Source organism: Sylvia atricapilla, chromosome Z, assembly GCF_009819655.1.
Source record: "Sylvia atricapilla isolate bSylAtr1 chromosome Z, bSylAtr1.pri, whole genome shotgun sequence".
Taxonomy (NCBI): domain Eukaryota; kingdom Metazoa; phylum Chordata; class Aves; order Passeriformes; family Sylviidae; genus Sylvia; species Sylvia atricapilla.
In genome coordinates, this window is record NC_089174.1 from 30,449,686 (window position 1) to 30,473,053 (window position 23,368).

At 36.5% G+C, this 23,368-nt stretch overlaps 1 protein-coding gene across 1 annotated transcript in view; it reads left to right on the forward strand.

The window, feature by feature from the left end:
• Positions 1-4,057: 4,057 nt before the first annotated feature.
• Positions 4,058-23,368, forward strand: part of TMC1 (transmembrane channel like 1) — a 63,530-nt gene continuing 44,219 nt past the window's right edge. Inside the window, exons 1-4 of the mRNA XM_066339554.1 lie at positions 4,058-4,091; positions 12,192-12,249; positions 12,390-12,758; positions 18,490-18,630. Of these exons, the coding sequence (XP_066195651.1) occupies positions 4,058-4,091; positions 12,192-12,249; positions 12,390-12,758; positions 18,490-18,630 (602 nt within the window). The remainder of the gene's footprint in view (positions 4,092-12,191; positions 12,250-12,389; positions 12,759-18,489; positions 18,631-23,368) is intronic.

The window sequence follows — 23,368 nt, forward strand, 5'->3', positions numbered from 1 at the left end:
TCTCTCTAAACCTCTCTACTTTCACAGAAGTTCACAGTTGCTCCCAGTTTAGTATGGTAGACAAAATTATTGAGTGAAATTATGTTTGATTCCTGTGTCCAGATAATTTATAAATATTTATAAATTTATAAAAATTTATTAAAAAACACTGGCCCTAAATGCCACTCTGTTTGAACCCAAATTACTATCACCCTTTGACCCAGCCCATCAGACCATTGCTCACCCAAAGTATCATCACAAGGGGCTCAGAGATATCTACACAAAGTAAAGATCTCTCTACATGTAGATTTAGGCTGTTATTCTTTTCTCAGTCAATACCAGTGAGGCATCAGAGGAATGTTACTCGTGTTTCTGTTTATGGCATTCCCTAATCAATGTTCAACAGCTGAACTCATTGACTTGAGAATTAGTATTCAAAAATAATGCAAGCCAGCTTTTGGAAGGTCCTGGCATGAAATCAACCAATCTGATTTGTCATCTGACTGTGCCTTTCACCCTCACCAGGGTCCCCCCGGTGCCTGTGTCACCTCCCTGCTAGCACTACTGCAGGGCTGCTGCCCCTGGGGGAAATTTCGACCCCCATCCCATGTTAGCTGTTTCCTGGTGCAGCCTCCCTGCTGCTCCCAGACAAGATTGGCAAAATCATCCACTCGATTGTGAAAAAATGTGGGATAATGAGGGTAGTAGGCACAGACTTACCAGTTAATGCTGTTCAGATTCCTCTGAGTCATTTGAATTCAGAGTTAGGGAAAGATTAACATTAATCAGTACATTAGAATGAAAAAGGCTTTTCTGCTAGCGCGGCAATGTCATGCCTTCAGACTGTTTCTGTATGTACTTCCAGAACTCCCTGATTTTATCATGTCCTTCGACAGGCAGAATATACCTTTTTCATACCTCTAAACAAAATGGCATTTTAAAATCCTATCCTGAAAAGAGTAACCTTTAGCAAAGTCTGTAAGAAAATAATCTACTGCCCTCTGTTTTGCAGTAAGTTTAGAATTAGAGGAAAAAATCACTCTGAAGCATGTAAAAATCAACATTCAGTGTAGTTCATGGTTGTATAAAGGATTTTCAGCCTCTATGTGGAAGTGTGGAGAAGGAAATTACAGTAGTTCTTTGTGCATAAGTCATGGCACTGTAATTTAAAAACTGTTTACAAGCAAAATTGATGCTTGCAGATTTACTGAGGCATTAATGTTTATATAAAACATGGTTAAGTCATCATTCTTTGGTGTCATTGCTCTTTTCCCCAGCTGGATTTATCTGTTTGGCAGATGGATATCACTTCAACAGTGTGCAGAAAGGTATGCAGACTTTCCACTTCATTATTGTGGGTTTTCAGCTGAGGTAGTGATAATTAATTGTGTATTGCCATCCTCAGCTTTTGCCTACCATGAGTGCTTCAGCTCTTGGAATATACAGCAAGGGTTTCTGAAAAAGAGATGCAGATTTGAACAAAGGGAATAAAATGTGACATGTTTGCCAACAATGAAAACATCCACAGTGTTAAACAAACTCACTCAGGACTAAAACCAGTTCTCTAAACCTGTCTAGAGAACCTATCTAAACCTGGGACTATTTTAATATATTTTATTTATTAATATCATTCTATATTGTTCTGATTTCATTGCTATTGTTTAGAGCTAAATTAAAGGGATTTGGGGTTTTTGTTTGTTTGGGTTTTAGTTTGTTTATTTGGTTTGGTTTGGTTCTTTTGGGAGTTGTCTTTCAAGCCTGGTGTACTGTAAAGAGAACCTAGTGTAAACAAGAACTGTTTGTTTTCAATCTTTGATTAGTATTAGAACTCCCAGGGTAAAGGAAAATCTAGCACATATCTCCTTGCCGTGTTAGCTCCAGTGATACGTCTCTCTTCAAAGGTTTGCAGCCTCTTTCTGTCTCCTGTCTCCTGACCCTGGCTGCCCTTTCCCACATCATGTCAAAATTTGACTACTTCTTCTTGTGCTAATACAATTGTTTGTGGACTGTGCTGTGGATGGGATCACTGCACTAAGCTGACTTAAGAAACTGATTATTTGCTTTGATTAGTGATCCAGTCTGCACTGCAGCCCCACAGTGACATATTGATGAGGACAGCAAGTAGTGGAACCTAAAGAAACATTTAACTCTACAGCCACAAATATAAACTACAAACCAGACTGAAAACACTAAGAAGTCATACTGTGATAAAAGGACTTAATGACATCTGATTGCTGACTGAGCCAGGAGACCTTGAGAAACAAATAAAATGGAAAGTGCAATTAATGTATGTCATAGCAAATATTCACCCACAGACAACATTCCAACTGCATGCATAATGGGTTTATATATATATTTAAATACTGCCTTTGCATCTCTGATTTTCATGTTTTGGAGTTATTTAGGGTGAGATTGATAAGTCCGTATTCAATATTTTTTCCCTTTCCTTTTCATATATCCAGCAAAATATTTTCCATTGTGGCCAATAGATGTAAGTGAGGCATTATTAACTTTATATTCTGAAGAAGGCTTGTAACTCCAGTGCTATGGTCCCATTTTGACTGCAATTACAAAATATCTTGTTAGAATTTTTTGAGTCTTTCTTTTTGCAAGTACTTGCAAATCCATGCTCATCATTCTTCCCAAGATGTTCTTCTTTCTGTTATTAAAGAAATACAGATATCTACCAACTGAATTTTTAGAACAAGATTATTACTTTTCTGAATACTTGAAAACATAGTCTAACTAGGGATATTCAGATATGATTTGAATGTTTTCCAAAATTTCCTGTTTTGTATTAGAAGTCTTTCCCAAGTATATAAAAACACAGGATCTAGGATATTATGCAATGACTAATATAAGAATGCAGCAAAAGGAAAAAATACTAGTTCAGAAAATATGTTTTATAGCACAGACTCTTACAACTGTAAAGGCAAACTATCTCCTGGGAAATATTTCAAACATACGATGTCACTGTTCTAAGAGAAATAGCAATATGTTTCAAAACAAAACGAAAACCCCTCCAGCTCTGTGATAAAGCTTGAAAATGAAAAGGTAAGGTAGTCATCCCCACTGGATTAATTTCCAGATAAGCTTCCTTCAGATACCTAAATGACAGCTGCAAAGAAAAAAAAAAAAAAAAAAAAAAAGGCCTTCACAGCCTTGTGTGTAAGAGGATCCAGACATCACTCAGGAGTGTCTGAGAAGGGAGGCTATTCTGCAGATGCTTACGCTCTTTTTCAGCTGGGTCACACTGAAAGAATTTCAGAATAGGAGTTATGATAGAATTGTCTAGTTAAATAGAAGTACTTAATGCAACAATTTTACTAAGAATTTTTTATGTTGTTTTATTTGTAACATATTCTTTCAGATTTTTACTTCCAAACTTGTCTTATATTGTAAACTACATTTTGGCTTTCTTTCATTATTAATTTAGATCAAAGGCCAATCCTGGCAAAACTGGTAAACTTAGGGTGTAATATGTGGATATAAGAGCAGAAGCAAGCGTCTTAACAGAACTGCAAGGAGGTGCAAATGTAAACCAACAGATATATCAAAATCTGACTAATTTTGCTAAGATTTTTTAAATCGGTGTCAGGCTGTTCTATTAAAGCTACACAATTTAAGCATGTCTATGGTAAAAGCTGATTTTTGTGACAGAATAACAATCTGTGTAACTTTCTCCATGTGCAGAACTGTAGATCTGTATACAGCATGAGAGCATACTGATGTGGACACTGCAACCTCCTTCCTCAGTCAGGCACTTAAGCACTTAAACATTAGTGTTAGTCATCAGTAAGTAGGTTGCAGAAGAGGTTTTTCAGCAATAATGATAAAGAAGGTTCTTTGATTCTTTTAATTCTAGCATGCCAAACCTAAATAGTAAACTAAACACTCATGAAAGATTTATCACTTAGGAAATTAGTATCTTCTTATATTTCAGTGAGTGAAACTCCACCAGCACCATCCGTTCAGTGACAGGCAGGATGATATTGTGTCATGCTTCGTCTTGAACCACCCAGCCTTCAGACACTCTCCTCTACATCCAGCACCTGCAGCAGCCCTGTGGAATACCACGATGACTAAACAGAACGAGTCAACAGAAAGAAATGGTAATTAGAAATATAATTATGCAACTTAAGCACATACTCATTTTATGCATGTAGCTCAACAGTGTGAAAATTCTGTTTTCTTCTACTTCTTTTTAATGTAAAATCTTGTTAGTCACAATTAGTTATCTTTTGTTCAGAAATGTGTTTTGTTTGGAAGTTGACTAGTTGTAGCATGGTAGTGTGGCTTTCCACTGATTGGTAAATCAAAAGATTGTGACTACATCCCTGTTACTTGTCTAACATTTATGTACAGTTTGTAGGAAAGACTAAGAAAAAAGTACTATATTGTGGCTTCTGTAAGGTACACAAAAACAATGCCTCCTTTTCTTACTGCTTTCAATATTTATTATGAAATGTCAAAAATTCTTCACAGTAAGATTAACAGTATTTCTAATACTACTCTGGATCTAAGAAATGTTTTTGTAAGATAATAATGCCTAAGGTCTCATTCTGGCAGCGTGCAAGGCAAGTCTAATAGGAGAAGTGCTTCCAGTTTTCATGGGCAGTACTACTCTTTTTAAAGCAAGGATCTCCATTGTATGCAACAAGCATGATTCTTCTTGTCTTCAGCATGGAAGAAAATTACCAGGGACCTTATTCTTTAGGTCTTGCTAAGTACCAGGGCTGGTGCTATTAAACAGGGCTTTCTAGATTTTTTAATCCATAATTTTAACACTCAATAGTAATAAAATACATTCTACTTCAATAGAAAACATCAGAAGGGACTGCTGAGCATTTTGGCAGAATATAACAGGCAGTTCATTTTAAAAGTCCATGGTATTTGTTTTCCTTTTATTCTTATATTTCTTCACCTCAGTTTTTCTTTTCTATAACACCCTTTACTGACCAATTTAGTTTTCAAGCAGTATATGCTAATGGAACTCCTTTAAACAAAAGAGAATCACACCATTTAATGCAGAATAGGCAAAATCCTTAATGACTACAAAAAATTTTTTATTTCCATAAGAAACATTATGCACATGACCAGAGAACATACACATTTTTGTAAGCATTCATAATGAAAAACTTCTAGGGCTAACAAGGTTCTAAGTTTGCCATAAATATCTGAAAAAACCTGACTGAATTGACTTGTATTGTGATTCAGTGACTTTATTATTCATTTGAATTATAGAGCATATTATTCCCATGGCAAGCCAAAACTTCACTCTTTTTACCTGGAGAAGCTAAAGATTTTTATTGCTGAATCATAGTCACTCTTTGATACTTTTTTCCCATGAAGCTTTATCTTGTATATATAACTTTCCATAAAACCTAACAATCTTATTGACAGTTCTGTGTGTATTTGGAGATGAGATCACATAAATAAACTTAGCACTGCATTACAATTTCAGAACACTTGAAAAGCTGGACCTCCATTACAAGTAACTATGAAACACTTTCAGAATGTAGTTCTCAATCCACTTGTGACTTAAAAAGTCCAGGGGCTGGAGTTATATAGCACAGAACTCAGGAACTAATCTAGTAGCAGTTTTTTTACAGGAAGTTTTGTATCATCACTGGAGGAATATTCTTGCAACAGTTTCAAATAATGCATTTTTGCTTTTTTGTATCTTTATCTCTTGTGAAAACATTATTGGTTGGTGATTTTTCTTGGTGGTTCATGTCTGCTGCAAAGTCTAAGATAGCAGGAGATGTATGATTCATTACCCTGAGTTTGTGAATGTGAATTCATTGCTCCTGGCAGCTCATACAGGCAAAGACAACCTAGGGCAAAAGTCTTTGGAGTGGATTTTTCAAAGGGAGCTGTTGGAAAGTGCCTGTTACCCTCTAAATATAGTAAAAAGAGTATGTGGTGAGGTGAATAGCTCTAGTTATCAACCTTAAAAGATCTTTCTTCTCATGATATAGTAAAAAATACAATTGACATCATACCCACTAAAAGCCCTTCATTTTTATCTTGAATTTAAACTCTTTTCTCCATATTATCACATGCTCCTCCCGTTTTAACAGCATTATTAGTGAATGACAATGAGCTAAATAAAAGCTACTTCAGAACTGGAAAAGGCCGGATTGGTATAGTTTACTGCAGTCTCAGACTTCTCTGGGTGCATTTAATAGTCTGATTCTAATTCTTGCAGTAAAGTCTGCAGCAAAAATGGAAAGTTGCCCATCACTAGCCACTGTGTGATGAAGACCAAATGCAAGCCTCGAGTCTTGTTGTTTTACAGTACTCAATGTGCCCTGCAAGCTTGTCAGCTCTCTAGCCTTGGATAAGGCAAAGCACTCCAAGGTTAGATCTTTGTATGGCACAGGTGAGCACTTTTATGCATGTTTCCCTGAAGAGGTGAGATACTGAAGAGCTTCTCATTGAACTGTCTTCCCCTCTATTTTTTGTAAGGTTTATAACAGTAATATCAGATTTTAGAATCCTTGTACTGAAATCATGCAATAAACAACTTATTTGTCCCTGAGGGGAGAATTAGCCTAGAAGAATTCCTGACCCTCAAACTGAGAGACATCTATCAAACCTTGCCATGTGTAAGTATAGCCCAAAAGGAAACCAGAAAGAGGAGAGTGCAATCAGATGATGTATTCTATGCTAGCTACAGTGTCAACATGACCTATGTGAGCTCAGTCTCTGTCCTTTCAGTAGAAAATCAGTAGTTTTTTCTTACTAATAGAGAAAAAATGAGCTATTTATGGATTGAATTGAATGGATTTCATTTTCTCCCTGTGGTCCCCAGCTGTAGATTTCTAACATCAATTTCAAACATTACAAATATTATGTGAGCAAATATTCTTTACTGCAGAGAGCGAAAACTTATTGCCCCAGAGACAATTTCTGGGAACTATTCAGGCATACAGGTCTGCAGGGTACAACATTGTACATTAAGACTAATAAGTCTTCCAAGACCCAGATGTTTCTTATGACACTGAAGCATGAGTATTCTACCTACTTTGATATTTATGACATGGCCAATTTAGATGGGAAAATAAGCAGTATATTATCCAGTTTGTGTGTAACTGAATAGTAATTATTATTTTACTTTATAAATTTATAGCTATTGGTGGTCAGGATACATTTTTTGAGTTGTGTGATTTTTATGTTTGTTCATTGGAAGTAGAATTTGTGACACTGGGAAAAACAGGAAAAATAAAACATGGTCTGAAATACTGAATGTTATAGTTGCTCTATAAAAGTAATTATTTGTGGTTTCTGTGTTTCAAGCTATCTTTTGTGTCCGAGGTGGGCCAAGGTGTTCTTCTCAATGTCTGGAAAGAGACTAAGAGGATGGGGTCTCTAGTGTTAAGGTGTCATATCTTGGATGTTGAATCTGCACTAATTCACTTTTCCAATAGACTTTCTATGATGTCTTGATATATTATTTCTGGTCTATTTCAGAGGTGTTACTTCTAGTGATATTTCTTGTTACAGAAGTATTGTGAGATACTCTCATATATCCATGATTAGAAAGAATAATACGGAAATGTATGTAAATATACAGAACTGAGTACTACGTAACACTTCCCTTTTTTGGCTGGTACTTTCCAGGTATTTATTGTCTAATACAATCTTGCATTTCTGACATTTTCTCTTGTTGAACAATTAGTTTATTAGCTGTCTAGGCTTAGGTCTTTCCAGCACTGAAAAGACATGGTCCATTTCAGAGGAAAACACAGTAATTGCTTACAAGGCTCTGTTGGCAGGTGATACATTTAATTGGCTTGACACTTAATTGAGAAAGTAATTTATACATTTATTTTATAACATATACAAAAAGTCAGACAGCATTTTTTTATATGCTTTGTATTCCACTGAATTTTTTGTTCTACCAAAATGCAGAATTGCTCAGCAGCAGTCAGATTTACACAGTAGTAGTGGCAGCACAGATATTACAACAGTGGGCCATGTTCTATGAGTTAGTTTCAAGAATTATTATCCCTGTCACAGTGAAGGAGCCATAAAACTATGTCAATATAGAATAAGTTTAGCAAACACAAATAATGAAATCTCTGTAGTAGCTTCTGATAGAAGGTGGATGAACAACTTGGAAAAACAAGATAAGGCTAAAACAATTATTTTAATCTGCTAAATGGATACGTCATAGAACAAAGACAATGGTGTTGTGCATTATTTTTCTGGTCTTAGTATTCTCAGCAGCCAACATGTCAATGTTTGTAGCCCTCTCCTGACCTGTCTGATATTCCACCTTGTGTCTGTGACTTGCAGGTTGGTCTCAGCTCATATTCAGGACACCTTCTTTAAGGCTTGTAGTCTTATTTATGGCTACAGTCTAAATAAGACTTAGAGTAAAATGATAGCTTACTTAGATTACACTATCACTGCCCTTAATCTGGAAAGATGAGAAAGTTTCCCTTAAACTACTTGGGGAAAAAAAAGAAAGTGATTGGATTTCCTAACTAAAAGGAGTTATGGACTGTATCTTCAAATATACTTAGTGATACATATGCAAATATATCATCATTAGGACAAGATGATGTATCCTGGAAGGTGTAGCAGTTGAGCTTTTGCTCTGGGTCACACCAATTCAAGTTAGCTGAGTCAAAGGCTGCTATTAGCCTCATGAATATTAACACTGTGAAGATAAGGGGTTCTATCAACCCTTTTCTGGAAAAATTAGTAACTCTAGACAGTGCTTTGTGACAGTTAATTGTTTTTACAGGCGGCTTCACTGAACTTTTGATAAGTGGGATCACATGATCTTTTTAAAAATTCCCAGGATTAGTATATGAATTTCCCATACAGTGAAGATTTTTTTCCTGCAGCGAATACTTCAATTTAACTTTAACAAACCAAAGCAAAAAAAGGACATTTTGAGCCCCTTTAGGATGTTAATATGACACCCAATAAATGCATTCTACTGTTTGTCTATGTTGTACTTTACAGCAGAGCATTTAAATTAAGTGCTAAACTGCATTTAGATATAGTGTCATCATGAAGCATAATTTGTGTTTGAATATTGTTGAAATGCTTCTCTGGCAATTCATTGAGACAGATTTTTTACACAAGCACCTGAATTGCTGCATTGTGAGTTGCATAGCCTGTTCCCTTCCTCTTTGAAAAGTATCATGACTCGAAATAGCATCATCATCATCATCGTGTTGCATATTTTAATGTTTCTTTATCTCTTACTACTCATATACACAGCTAACTATCAACATCGGTCTTTCCATAAGACGTGCAAAACAATCAGACACAAAAAGTTATTAATGCAGCTTGTCTGAAATACAAGTTGCCAGAGGTACCTGCAATGTTTGTGTGGTGTGGGACCCATGCATTTATGTGGTTCAGCACAGTTTTCAGGGGTGACAAAGGTCTTTGATTCCTGCTCCTCAGTGATTTTTTTCTTTTCTAAACAACACCAACTGCTATCACAGTTGTCACAATCAATAATTTTTAGTTCTACCTTGAGCTTTGGCAAAAAGCTCTCTGCATGCATCTGTCATACCCAAGGACCTGGAAGAGGTCTCTTTATTTTGTAGATACACCAGAATGAGAAGGACACCCCTCTAACAGTTTTCATATTAACACACTTTATCTCCATATGAAGTTCAGTCTGGGCATATAATTTTAAATCTTTGCAGGCATAAATTTTGAAGGTGCACTAGTGTTTGCTGGGCATGTCTACAGTACTCATGTCTATAATCACATATAATCACTTGGTCATGCTTCCTAGGTTTTTTTATGGCAATATCTATTTCTGTTTGATTTAAGCCTTTTTTTTTTTTTTTTAATTGTTCTTTATCCCTCATGTGCCTGATAATTCAAATAAAAAAACCCCATAAATATACAGAACCTAATATTCAGGTACACTCGCCCATAGCAGTGTTTACAATGCTTTTTCCAAGCTGTTTGAAATCTGTAAATTAGCTTAGAATTTTATCTCAAATTTTCATGTAGTGAATTCACTATCCTTAGGCTGCTAGAATTAGTATAATAAACAGACTCCAGCATCTATCTTCAACCTTGTTCAAGTCTCTGTGTCTCACAATCCCTTGTCACTGCCACTATTATACCAATAATAATATCATTTTTATGTCAATATGACACTGTAATTATTATGTCAACTCAAGCCTGGTAGACTTCACTTTTGATGCATATTTCAGTATGCACGTGAGAAGCTTCCATATGTTTGCCTGTTGTATGGGCTCATCAGGCTGCACTGAGGGTGATCTCTAACCAATAAAGCGCATTTCTGGGAATTTCTGTTTGGCCATAGGAGATCAGCCAAAGCATTTGTTTTGATAAGAGATAGTGCCCTACTGTTGCATATGAAGTATCTCTTTAGAGGTGTCTGTCTTCATCTTTGCAAGCTATCAATAGCAGCACAATGTGTATTTTATCAAAGGAGATCTCGTTACTGTCAGCAGCAGAAGGCACATGTCCAGGCAGAATAAAGGAGCACTTATTGTCATATTTCAATGATAATATCAAATGACAATATATTTTTGCATAATCTTAAAAATTATGGTGCAGATGCTGTGGAAGTGGTAGAAAGCATTAATTACAATCAGATGTTTTGTGGAGGGATTTTTAGTGGAGTTTTAGTATGCCAGTTAAATCCTAGTTAATCATGCTTTGCCTGTTATTACATAATGAAACAAGACCCTGGATTCCTTCTTGTTTTGCAGCCTGACATATTTTACTCCTTTTCTTTGATCCTAGGCAAAGCCAAGGAGTTGTCCTTCATAGTTAGCCACAGCAGTCCCTAAATAAATCAATTTGTGTATAAATTTTCAATGAGTTGAAAGTGGCTTAGTCAAATTTAAAAAAGAAACTGGGGAACAAGGGAACGTGTGAAGAAAGAATAGAAAGAAAATTTCAGAAATGTTAGAGATGATTGAAAAAGGAGGATACTTGCAATGTCTTGCCAGAAAAACATAACTATAAGGATAACTTTCTGGAGGGGACTTGGACAATGTTCAGGAAACAGATTATGGAATGAAATGATGGTAACATACTTCTACTATTTCATGGTAATATCTGTTAGTCTTCTCATTAATTTCCTACTACCATCTATTTCTATACACACCACCAATGTGTCTAAAGAGTTTTTTCACACATAGAAGCTCAAAAATACCTCAAAAGGGCCCATTAGAACCTGGCTTCTCAGGTATTGCTTCCTGAGAAGAAACTCTCTTAGGGAATATCAGTAGCAGTTTCAGAACACTTACCTGTTAAGTAATATGTTCATATCAACGTATTCAAAGAACACATTAATTAGATATTAATTAGATACTATGATATAATGATATTATGATATAATACATATGAGAGTATTTTTATTATTTAGTTTATTCTCTATAAATCCATGATTGCAGTTTCAAACTGTACCAGACATATAAAATGGATATTTTTCTGCTTATTGGTGGGCAGCACAGACATTGTCTCTTATTGAAAATGAAAAATTAAGCAAGAGATCCACTCCAAACCAAAGATCTTTCTAAGGAGAAGCACTACAATCTTCTATAAATAAACTACATGTCTAAAGCCTTCAGTGTTAAAAACATCTCTTGGGGCAGAGTGGTTGAATAGAACATATATGTGGTATAGCATGCAAGTGAGCTGGATCAAGCTTTGTCCCTGTGCTTAGAGATTTGGTTGTTGGAACTGAGAGTAGGACTACTCTCTCTTCTGGAACTGCACTCTTCAGCTGTGCTGCAGGTCTGGAGCTTTATGCCCTCCAGTCAGTCAAATCAGCAAATGATTCTTTTAGTATTTTTTAATCTCAGCCAGTTATTTACCTCTCATGTTTAAGAAAATCTCAGAGAATTGTCTGAGCAGCATTTTCATTCTTGTTCTCCATATTTTAGGGTGTTTTTAGCCTCTTTCTCTCCTATTTATTGCTTCCATAAGAAAGAGTTCTTCCTAATGTACCTTTGAGGCTTATTTATTTGAGTGCTGAAGGAAAAGTGTAGATGGTTTTTCTGTCATCTTACCCCTTGAAAACTGTTTGCCATTTTCCAAAAGGCTGGGTTCATAAAATGTTGCAAAGAAGTAAAAGCAGTACTTGCCAAAAAAGTAATTGCCAAGAATTTCTTAAAACCTCTGAATTCCTAATGTTTGATCTACCCTTCACATGCACTGACTTTTTTTTTTTTTTTTTCACTTTACAGATGGCAGTGATGACAATAAAGAAGGCAGTGCAGTTGAGAATGAGGAAGCTGCCAAAGGAACAGGTCAGTCATGTGGATTTGAGGCCAGACACAGATGCTTTCTGATTATTAGTAAGAATGAAGGAGGAGGAAAGGTCTTCCTTATGTGCCTTCTAACATGTACCCTCCTCTCATGTGTTTTTATGTTTTTTAATCAATCACGGATAAAGGGAGGAAGAAAGCAACACCAAGAACCAGAAGGACACACGACAGAGAGAGGCATGGTGATGAGGAGGATGAGGATGATGAATATGGGACTAGGAGAACTGGGCATCGCAGGCACAGGAGCCGTAGACGAGGACGAGCCGCTGGAAATGAGGCCAGTGATTCTGATATGGAACCTGAAAAAGCCAGGAAGAATCAGGCAAATCAGAAATCCAAGGAAGATAATGATGAAGACGAAGATGAGAAAGGGGGTAAAAGCGGGAAAGGTAAAAATGAGAAGAAAGGGGACAAAAAGCCTGATAAAAAAGGGAAAAAAGAGAAGGCCAACAAGAAGAAAAAAGACAAAAAGAAATCAGGATCAGGGTAATTAAGGTTTTTTTCTTGTAATAAAACCACAGTTATCTTACATAAAGCCTGTTTTCTCTTATAGCTGTGAAATACCAAGAGTCAATATGACTACTTATTGTGACTGTCAGATTAGAGTTGGACAGATATTCTATGGCCTGCAATGAGGAAATGATGGCTGAGTTAAATGAAAACTTTCCAGAAAAGTCATATCTAGTTATATCTCAAATTTAGGAGCTGTTTTCTAGAGAAAGGGAGAATGACAGAGGAGAAGAAAAAGCAGTAGAGGGAGGTGATAACTGCTGATGTTTTTCTTTTTGCAAAACTAAAATACCCCAAACTCCAAGCTGATAACCCTCAAAAAACCAGAAGTTTTATTTCTAGTATAGAATTAAAATCTCAGTGCCTCTCAGAAGATCACATTTTTGTTTCCCAGCCAGTTTTGAGACAGTTTTTTAAGATCAGTGCCAAAATTTCAAGAACCCAGAACCAAAAACTGAGATGGGATTTTCCCATCTGTCTCCCACTCCCTCTGAAATGTCACTTTTCAACTTTCCAAAGTATCTAATGCAACCTGGAGTCTTTGGGAGACTCCAGCGACAGGGGGCACTTCAGAAAAACATTTCTATTTCTCTGTCATCCTAGCATTCCCTTTATCCTTATTCCTTCTTGTGCTTTTGAAAGGAAGCAACCCTTGGGAGCAATGTATAAGGGAGTAAAGAGTGTTAGGCGCACTTATCTCAGTGGAGAGGGAGAGAAACTTCCATTCCTCATTCAGCACTTGTTACAGCTGTTTGTATTCCCAGAGGCATCACTGGAGAGCACAGCAGGAGTAAAAGGAAAAAAAATACAGTGAGTTATGCTGTTGTATCAGTTTTTCTGTGATCCCATTTCTACAGGTGTCCACTTCATTTCCCTTCCCAATGAGGAGGAGAATGCCTAAAATCTTTCCTTCTGCTGGATCTTCACTTTGGTGGCAATTATACTTCTGTGTGCAGCACAGTTTCCTGCGTTCACAGAAACTGTGAACTGTGTAAACCTATGTTCCTTTGCTTATTTTTGTTTTTATTGTAAACATTTACAATAATTTTTAAATTTACAGTAATTTTTAAAATGCCATTGAAAAAAGACAATTTAACAATGATGCAGTGCTTTTCATTGTCTTCCAAAGTTCTTAATATCAAAATACATGATTTTGGGCTAAATAACTTGAAATTGCTACCTGGAACAAGACTTTGTTCCTAAAGTAGTAAGCCTAACAACATTTGATGAAAAACTGAGGACACTCTCAAACATAACTCAGGAATATTATATTTTTAGACTTAAAGGAGCTGCCAGAAAGATTGCAGAAAATAAGAATATTTTAAAAATATTTCAAAAAGAAAAAACAAAATAATGTAAGAATGAAGGATACCAGGCTGGTGATCAGTTTGGCTGTGATTGAGGTAAAGGGTTTGCAAAGCTTCAGAATGGAAAGCAGGGTTGGCAGTATAGAAATACAGCAAGTCCCTGTGGACCCATCACAACAAATGCTCTCTACTGTTTAAATGCAGATCTTACTGATGCAGTTTTTTAGTTTCCAAGGTGTTTCAGCATGAAATATCATGAAAAGAACAAAAAAGTTGAGAAAAAAGCACAGAAAAAAAATTTCCTTAAATGAAAAGTGAAACTATTTAACAGAGAGAAAATATTGTATTTACTGCTGTCATTGTGGCTTGCGCTAAACTCTAGCAACATTGCCTTTTTTGGTGAGGTCACAGGACAAGTCAGTAGAATCTGCTGCAGTTGCCCTCTTTCCCCTCTCTCTTTTTCATTTAAATCAGGAAAATCTCTTCGTGCACTGCTTATTCTACATAAAGGACATAAGGGAATCCTGGAAGAACTGTGCAGAGATTTTCTGGTTTTGTTATTTTGTTTTTGTCAAGACTTAACTATTCCTCTCTTGGTTAATTTGTTGTAGTGTGTTCTTTCTGGGTGAATTTTAAGTCTTCTGTTCTTAGTTTTTAATGGTTGTCGATGAGGCTGATTGTTACCTGCTATTGAGTGAGGAGGGCCTCCTCTGCACTGTTGATAATCATAAACCCCAAAATATTAATGATAAATTGATCCCTTAATCTCACTGTGGGGGTCTGAGTTGTTCCTGGGTTAAAAAACAGTTTAGTTCTTTACTGCCTTGTTTCATTTTGTCTCGTTGATTTTGGAAACTCTGTGCAGTCATGTGAGAAAAAAAAATATGAATGGGAAAATATTCTTCTTACTGCATAGCTCATTCTGCAGTAAATAAACTGACTTTTATTAGGTACGCTTGACAGTATAAAACTTCTGGGGAAGCTTGGAGGGACATGGAAGATTAAGGCAGTACCTGTTTTTTCCCAACCGAACAGCATTTACTGACAGGCAATGATATGGGGATTATCTGTATAAATAGAATAGAATACATAATAGAATATTTTATAGAATAAATAAATATAAATCTATATAAATGGAACATAAATCTATCTATATAAATAATATATAGAATTATCTGTATAAATAGAATATAATGCAGATTATCTGTATAAATAGAAAAAAAAACTAAAGAGAAAGATTTTAAATTTAGTCAAATTTATTTAATTGCTATGCTATACTTTTGAAGTCATATCAGTCTTATACTGTAGCATCCAAACTCGAAGAATATATTTTCATGGTAATTTTTAATGCTATACACAGAAATAATGAGAAAAGCACATTGCATCCATAAAGAGGAGATGAAGATAAAACCAAAGGATAGATTTATAATAAGGTAGTAAAAACAAACTAGAGATGAATAGAATGAAGAAGCTTATTATGTGTGTAACTTGAAGAAGCACTTGATTTCAAGAGCTCTACTGACTTAGATGTGTATTGAATTGGAACCAAGTAGGGTGGGGGCTTGATGTCAAGACATTTATTGGCACCTGATGCTTTATGTTAGCCTGCAGATCAGGCCAGAACCCTTCTGGCCTTCAAATGTGTGATTAAAAACCTTTTATGAGAGGCTAAGACTTCTGGTTGCAGAAGACAGAATTTTGATTTCCTGATTTGAATAACATGGTGTTTAGCACTTGAGCTAAAGGAAAAGTCTGCTGTCACTCCTCCAAGCATGGCTGCAAGATGTAAACACACTAGAAAATACTGATATCTTAAAGAAATTCTGAAATTTGGATTTTTTAATTATTTTTCTGTTTCCAAAGGAAAGTGAATTATGGAAGATGAAATGTGTTTGTAAAGACAAACAAAGCAGTAGCTAGCAAAGGGCACAAAGCCCATACTATCCTGACTTGACCTCTTATATTCTGTTAAGCTTTCTTTTCTCAGTAAGCTCACTGCATTAGCACAAAGCCCTCATATTTCCCACCCAATTGCAGCATTGTAAACCAGCAAATTTCAGCTTTGAATAACCCAGCAATCTTCCATCAAAAGAAATGTTTAATATCAGGCACGTCACACTGCTTTGTAAAATTCAAGGCAACTAAATGGAACAATGCATTCTGAGTTCTCTCAAATCAGGCTCATTTAATCCTTCTGTTCTTCATGAAGACATGACTCTCCTTGCATTCTCCCTCAAAATTTTATGCACAAATAATTTTGTTATCCTTTACCCATTTGACTTCAGTTTTCATACTGTTTTCAATTTGCTCTTCACAATAGTGGTAGGACAATAAATAGATGTGGTGTTCAGTAGCAGTTTTTCTGTATGTAGTTTTAAGTTTTCTGTGATACTGTTTTCTGTCATGTGAATCCCAAAATGGTAAGATTGGTGGGTACAACTTTCTAAGCTGACAGTCTGTTCTGATACTCAGAGGGTTGGAGCACCTGTCCTACAGGACAGCCTGAGAGAATTGGAATTGTTCAGCCTAGAGAAGAGAAGGTTTGTGGGAGATCCCTCTGTGCCCTTCCAGTTCATTAAGGCAGCTCATGAAAAGGAGGGAGAAAGACTGTTTACATGGCCAGACAGTGACAGAACAAGGGGCAAAGGTTTAAAACTGAAGGAGAACATATTTAGATTAGATGTTAGGAAGAAATTCTTAACTCAGAGTATGGTGTGACACTGGGTCAAGTTGTTCAGAGAAGCTGTGGATGTCCCACAACTGGGAAGTGTTCAAGGCCAGGCTGAGCAACCTGATCTACTGAATGACATACTTGCATATGGCAGAGATGGTTGGAGGGAGATGATTTTTGAGGTTCCTTCCAACTCAAACCATTCTGAGATTCTATGGCTCTATGATAATAAGTAGCATTTTAACCCTTAATATCAGGGTGACCCACAGCTATGGGGGCCTCTTTCTTTCCTTTGCTAACTTCTGTGTGTCTGAAAGTTTTCAGGTCATCCCCTAATCTTTTGCTATAATTAAGTAAAATTTGTGAAGACTATAGGTAGATGACCAAAGAGAAATTTGTATTTTTCTGTTTTCCAAAGAGTAAGTTACTTTTGAAAGTTGCAACTTTCAAATAGTTGCTTTTATTTAATTTGTTTGTTTTAAATCCTATCAGTATTCTTGTAAACTCTTGTGTCACTTGCATAATTTAGATCTCTAAAAAGACCTGTGTAATCTGTTTTGGTAGAAGAAAAATTTTATAATTTTTAAATTATTCAGGAGATAGAACTGAGTCATTCGATAATGAATCATTCAGCTCTCACGTCAGATTTTGGATATCTAACTCTCTGCAAGGTGAAGTATGAGCCAAAGAGTCTGAAAGCTACTTGCTTGATAAAGTCAGACTAAATTTTTCTCCAATGAAGTCAGAAAACCATTTAAAAAAACCCCAAAAATTTGCAGTACAGTTTCAAACATTCAGAAGACAAACAAACAAGCAAGCAAATCAACAAAAGAAACTAAAGAAAGCCCAACAAGAACTGGTAGAAATGCATCACACTGCTATCACCAAGAGGTCACTTAGTGGTAATTGTCACTGTCAGCTTTTTAGAGGAGAAAGTCAGAGTCTATTGATTTCCATTTTATTATTTTCCTGTTCACTGGCATAAAGAGGGGAAGGACCTGTTGGTAATGAATTGCTACATGTCATTATATGAGATGCAAGATTGCTCACAGAAAAGGGTATCTATGCAGATTTTAGGAAAATGAATATTATTTTAATCAGCTATTCTTTGCAAAGATACTGCAAATTGATATATGGACAATAAGTTCAGACCACAGACACAACATACCTGGAGATGCCATTAAAATTACACCTCCTTTCGTGGATTGCTTGCTGCTTTCTTGTGGTTGTGCTGCAATGTATCTTTGAATTTTGAGCATCTATGGTTGTCATTTGTGCATGGGTGTTTAAATTTGTCTTAGCTGAGGCTAAGGTGGTGTTTCTACTCTCTACTGTGACACACTAAGGTGAGGGAGTTTGCTGTTATGGCTGCACTTATAGCATCTTCACTTGACCATTGTGAGTTTGGGTTGGACCCTTAGGAGGCTGATTAAAGTTGCAGAAACCATAAGTGACTCTCAGATTTTACCCCATGAGTGCTGCTCACCGTCCCTGTGGTTTTGAAGGTGTGCTTCTTCACCTTCAGCTTTGCATTTTGTGTGCAGGCTTTGCCTTTCATACTAAAATTAATAATAAGTTTAAATGAAGAGTGCTCTCTCTTCTGTGCAAATATGAAGGCACTTACCTTGTCTCAAATTTTACAGAAATTAACACAAAGTATGTTTTTCTGTGAAAACTTTTGTCTTATGTGAGTTTTGGTGATGTTTTTTGTTCTTGCCTTTATTTGAAGCTCTGATTCTGAATCTGAGGAGGAGCCAATTACAGAGGAGGAGTTGGCCAAGCTGAAAGAAGAGGTAGAAGAAAAAAAGAAACTCATTGCCACACTAAGGAACAAGCCATGGAAGATGAAAAAGAAGTTGTCTGTCCTGAAGTATGGTTTGATTTCCATAATGAATACCTGCTGTCTGCTCTGCACTGTTTTTCTGAATTTTCACTTTAGTTCTGCACCTACTTACAAATTGAATTCAGTCCACCTATTATCTCTTCCCCAGGACGTATTCTCACAATAAGTAAATGGTGTTGTAGATCAGAGCTTTCCTGTCACAGTAGAGATAAAATCAAATATGGAAGGCTAAGATATTTTCGTTATTTCCATTAAAATCCAACTCAAAATCTTTTCCTTTTCTTCAGTTAGGTTGATGCTGATTTATTCTTGCATTGGTGAAATTAATATTTCATTAATATCTCTCAGAAAGATGATGCAATTGCAGGATTACCTCAAGATTGCTAGAGACAGAGGATTTTTCTCCCTAGTTTGACTTTAAGGGAAGAAAAAAATTAACTTATGAAAAAGCAAACTCTTTGAAGTAGAACTTGTACTTTCATGCATTTTTAGTCATGCTGCATAGAAAACTGTATTTTGCCCTAGAAAACCTATTGCTATATTTACTTGGAAGCCAAAAATTAAGTATTCATTTACATTTAAATTTCCACCAAGCACAGGATCTGAGAAAATAGAGAGAACTTTATTCTTTTGACAAAACTGCTATGCTCCCCTTTTTTAGATAACTTATTCACAGTGGCAAAACCAAGACACCAACAAAACATATCTAGCAGAGAAAGGATGGTCTGTCCTGCAGGGAGTTTTTAATATGAACAGAAAACACAGATATGAAATATAGTGTGGAAAGGCTATAGATTTGTCCTTTTTGAAGGTAAGGTAATTTTGGAAAGGGTAAACTAGCAAAGAGATAATGAAAAGAGTCAAAGGAGGTAAAAGGGAACAGTATCTGGGAGATATAGAGTAGAAGCATTGTGAAGATAAGAGAAATTTTGCAGAAAAAAATGAGCAGATTAAATTTTGAATAGTCTACAGCTGAAGAATCCCCATGTACATAAACTTGACATTTGTTTGTAGTCTTACTATGGAGAATGTTTTTATTTTTACAGCTGTTCTATCTATAGATAATTCCTAGTAATTCCAAGGAAACTTCATTACTTGGTATCTCCCTTAGACTATTTTACTTTTTTCTTTTTCATGTGGGCAGTGATCATACTGCAACATGTGGCTAAAGGGTGATCTAGAGACACTTCTTGGGATATCTGGTAAGGAAAGCTGGTGTAGAGGTGATTTTTTCCTCTGTGCTTCCAGTTGTGGGCAGTGATATTGGAAGGAGAAGATGCACCCAGTCTATTACTACAATAATTCACAGAAAAAAATCCTCCTAGAAACCCTGCTAATGCTCTTGAAAATTGAGGAGGTGATTTGAGACAATAAGGACGTCTCCACCAGGGAAAAAAACTTCCTGAACAAACCTTCTGTGATGAAGTTACTACATTAGTGGACAAAGAAAGGACTGTGGATGTCATTTAGCTGGACTTCTCTAAGGTCTTTGACACAGTACCCCAGAAAATCCTTCTCTCCAAATTGTAAAGATATGGATTAAATGGGTGGACTCTATGGTTGCTAAGAAATTTCCTGAGTGGTTGCACCCAGGGAGTTGGTAGTCAATGGGTCAAAGTCTGTTTGGACATCACTGACAAATGTTGTCATTCAGGGATTCATACTGGCACCAGTGCAATTTCATGTCTGCATCAATGACATGGATGGAGGAAATTTGTGGATGACACCAAGCTGAGTGGTGCAGTTGACACACCTGAAGGACAGGATGCCATCCAGTGGGACCTGGACCAACTCAAAGACTGGGCAGCTTGGAATCTCATTAGGTTTAACAAGACCAAGTGCTCCAGCTTTGTTGGGGTAATACCCATCATCAATACAGGCTATGAGGAGAACAGATGGAGAGCAACCCTTTGGAGGACTTGGGGGTGCTGGTGGATAGAAAGTCAAAAAAAAGCCTACAATGTGGTTTTGCCCAGCAAACCTAATGTGTACAGGGCTTCATCAAAAGCAGCATGACCAGTAGGGTGAGGGAAGGGATTCTGCTTCTCTAAACCACTCTAGTGAGATCCCAGCTGGAGTGCTGTGTCCAGATTTGGGGTCTTCAGCACAGGAAAGGCCTGAACCTGCTCAAGCTGGTCTGGAGGAAGGCCACAGAAATGTTCAGAACACTGGACCAGCTTTCCTATAGAGACAGGCTATGAGAGTTGGGCTGTTCAGCCTGGAGAAGTGAATGCTCTGGAGACATCCTATAGCAGCCTTTCCATACTTAAAAGGGGCTTTTAAGGAAGACGGGAACAGATTTTTACAAGATAATGTGGTAATTAGACAAGTGGTAATAAAACCTTAAAGTGAAACGGTAATGAGAACTTCAAGAATTTAGATGCAGATTATATCTAGGGAAGATATTCTCTATGGTGAAAGTAAAGAGACACTAGATGGAGTTGCCTGGAGAAGTTGTGGATGCCCCATTCTGCGAAGTGTCCAAGGATGAGCTGGATGGAGCTGTGCTCAACCTGGCCTAGTAAGAGGTGTCCCTGCTTATGGCAGAGGGTCTGGAAATAAGTGATCTATAAGGTTCTTCCCAGCCTAAACCATTCAACACTTTTCTGATCCCAAGACATACATACCAAAATGCAGTTACAGAGTGTGTTTTTTAGTGTCCTGTTTTTGTAATTGTTTCTTTGGTGCCTAAGTTCAACTGAGTTGCAAAACAAGACCTGGAGTTTTTATACTACTTAAAGTAAAAAATTTATCTTATAAGTGGGCACGCTATTATGATTACAGTTACAACAGTATCAGCGCATTTTAAAAATCTACATTCTGTATTTTAGCAAGTTATGTAAGATTTATAAGAGAATCATTAGTCTGATAGATTGGCACTACAGACACTGTTTTTGTACATATGAAAAATGAATATATGCTGGCTATAAGAGCTTTAAACTTCTAAATCAATAATGTGACTTTTGTATAACCTTGTGCTAGCATTTCTGGCTCTTAAAACTCTTGGTTAGCAGTAAATATTTCCTCTTGTCGTTTGCTTCTTTCCCTGTGAAGGATTCAGAATATCATGGGATGTGTGGTGAAAAACAAAAACGATCTTCTTACAGGTAGAAGAGCAAGTTGCCCTATTCTTTGTCTTCTAGCTTTCACAATTGAGAGATACTTCATTAGAGGAGTTCTCAGCATGATAAAGGTTACAAAATTATATAAGCTAACCCCAACTTCCGTGTTTGTTCTATATTAGCATCTTTTATTTCCAAGAATGGGAAAGAAGTGCTATCCAGTATTACTCCTATATAAGACCAAAAAAAACCCTTTAAAAATATTATTTTAAATGGTTAATATTAGCATCAATTAGGACTTTTCATTTTAAACATTTTTTAAAAAATAAGTGCTGTCATAACAAACAATTTTTTGAGAAAATTAATTTCCACTGAAATCTGTGTTTTTTGGTTTTTTTAAAAGACATTTTAAATAATTAAAAGTTTTTTAAAACATTTTCAAAGGAACATTTTTTATGACTTAAGCTGTATAGGGTGGGAAAGATGATTCACACTTAACTCTAGTGATTAGTTTGTAAAATGGTAAATATTTTCCTTCATTCTTTGGAAAATGCATGAATAAACAATAATTTTAGAACACAGATGTAGAACTAGTTATTCTGCAGAAAAATCCTTCTGTCAAAACATGGCTGAGAGCTCACTGCAGAAATGGCATTCTTAATAGAACTACACTGGCAATTTAGATAAATTCTAACTTCTAATTTACAGTGTCTAAAAAGATACATTTCAGACAACCCATAAATATTCTTTGAAGAACTGTGACTTGATGAGGATGCTGCTCATGAGTATCTTCCTCTGCAGCCTGAAGTTGAGCTGTGTTGATATTGGCAGACTCTAAGCTCAGCTTGAGACATCATGGTCAGACCTTCATGGGTCTGGAGATGTGAAAAAAGAGAGAAGACATGGAGCGGGGTGAAAAGATGTTACAACAACATCCCCACTCGCCTAGGCCCTAAGCAATAGATTTGTTAGGCTGTGGGCTGGGGACACACTGGTCTGTGTTACTGAATACATGAATGTGCCCAGAGTTCAGATTTTTCTCATTACCAAGACAAATATCCTCCTTCAGAGGAGTTCTCTTGTTCTAGTAATTTACCCTCTACTGGTTTACATGGTTTGTGAACAGTGTTGCTTTGCCTTTTCTATGCGGGATGAGAACTTGAGATATTTCTTCTTCTCACTGCCTACTCAGGTCAGCACAAAGTTGCCTGAAGAGCCATCGGGTAATAATGACCAATAATTCTCACTTTCAAAGAGAGAGGTAAAATGACTGATTGATAGACAGAGACCCTTGGGAGTCAGTCCTGAAGGGCAAAGGAGTCCAGGAAGGCTGGATATTTTCCTTTAAAAAGGAAATTGGTAATAATTCAGGAACAGACTGAATGTGCAGGAAGAAAAGTCACTAGGGGAAAAGGAGAACCTGGTTAAACAAAGATATTAGGCTGATCTCAAGAAGAAAAGAGAATCTATTTTTTCTGGAAAGATGGATAGGAAACTTGGGAGGACTTCCAGGATGTTGAAATTTCATGCAGGGAGATTAGAATGGCCAAAGCCCTAGTAGAACCTGATTATTGTCTACTTTTAAAGACAGTAAAAAGTATCTATAAATAACATTTTCAGTAAATGGAGGGTCAGAGAGTGTCTCCATTGCATGTTGAATGTGAGGGGTAGTGTAGTGACAGGTAATGAGAGAAAGGCAGAAG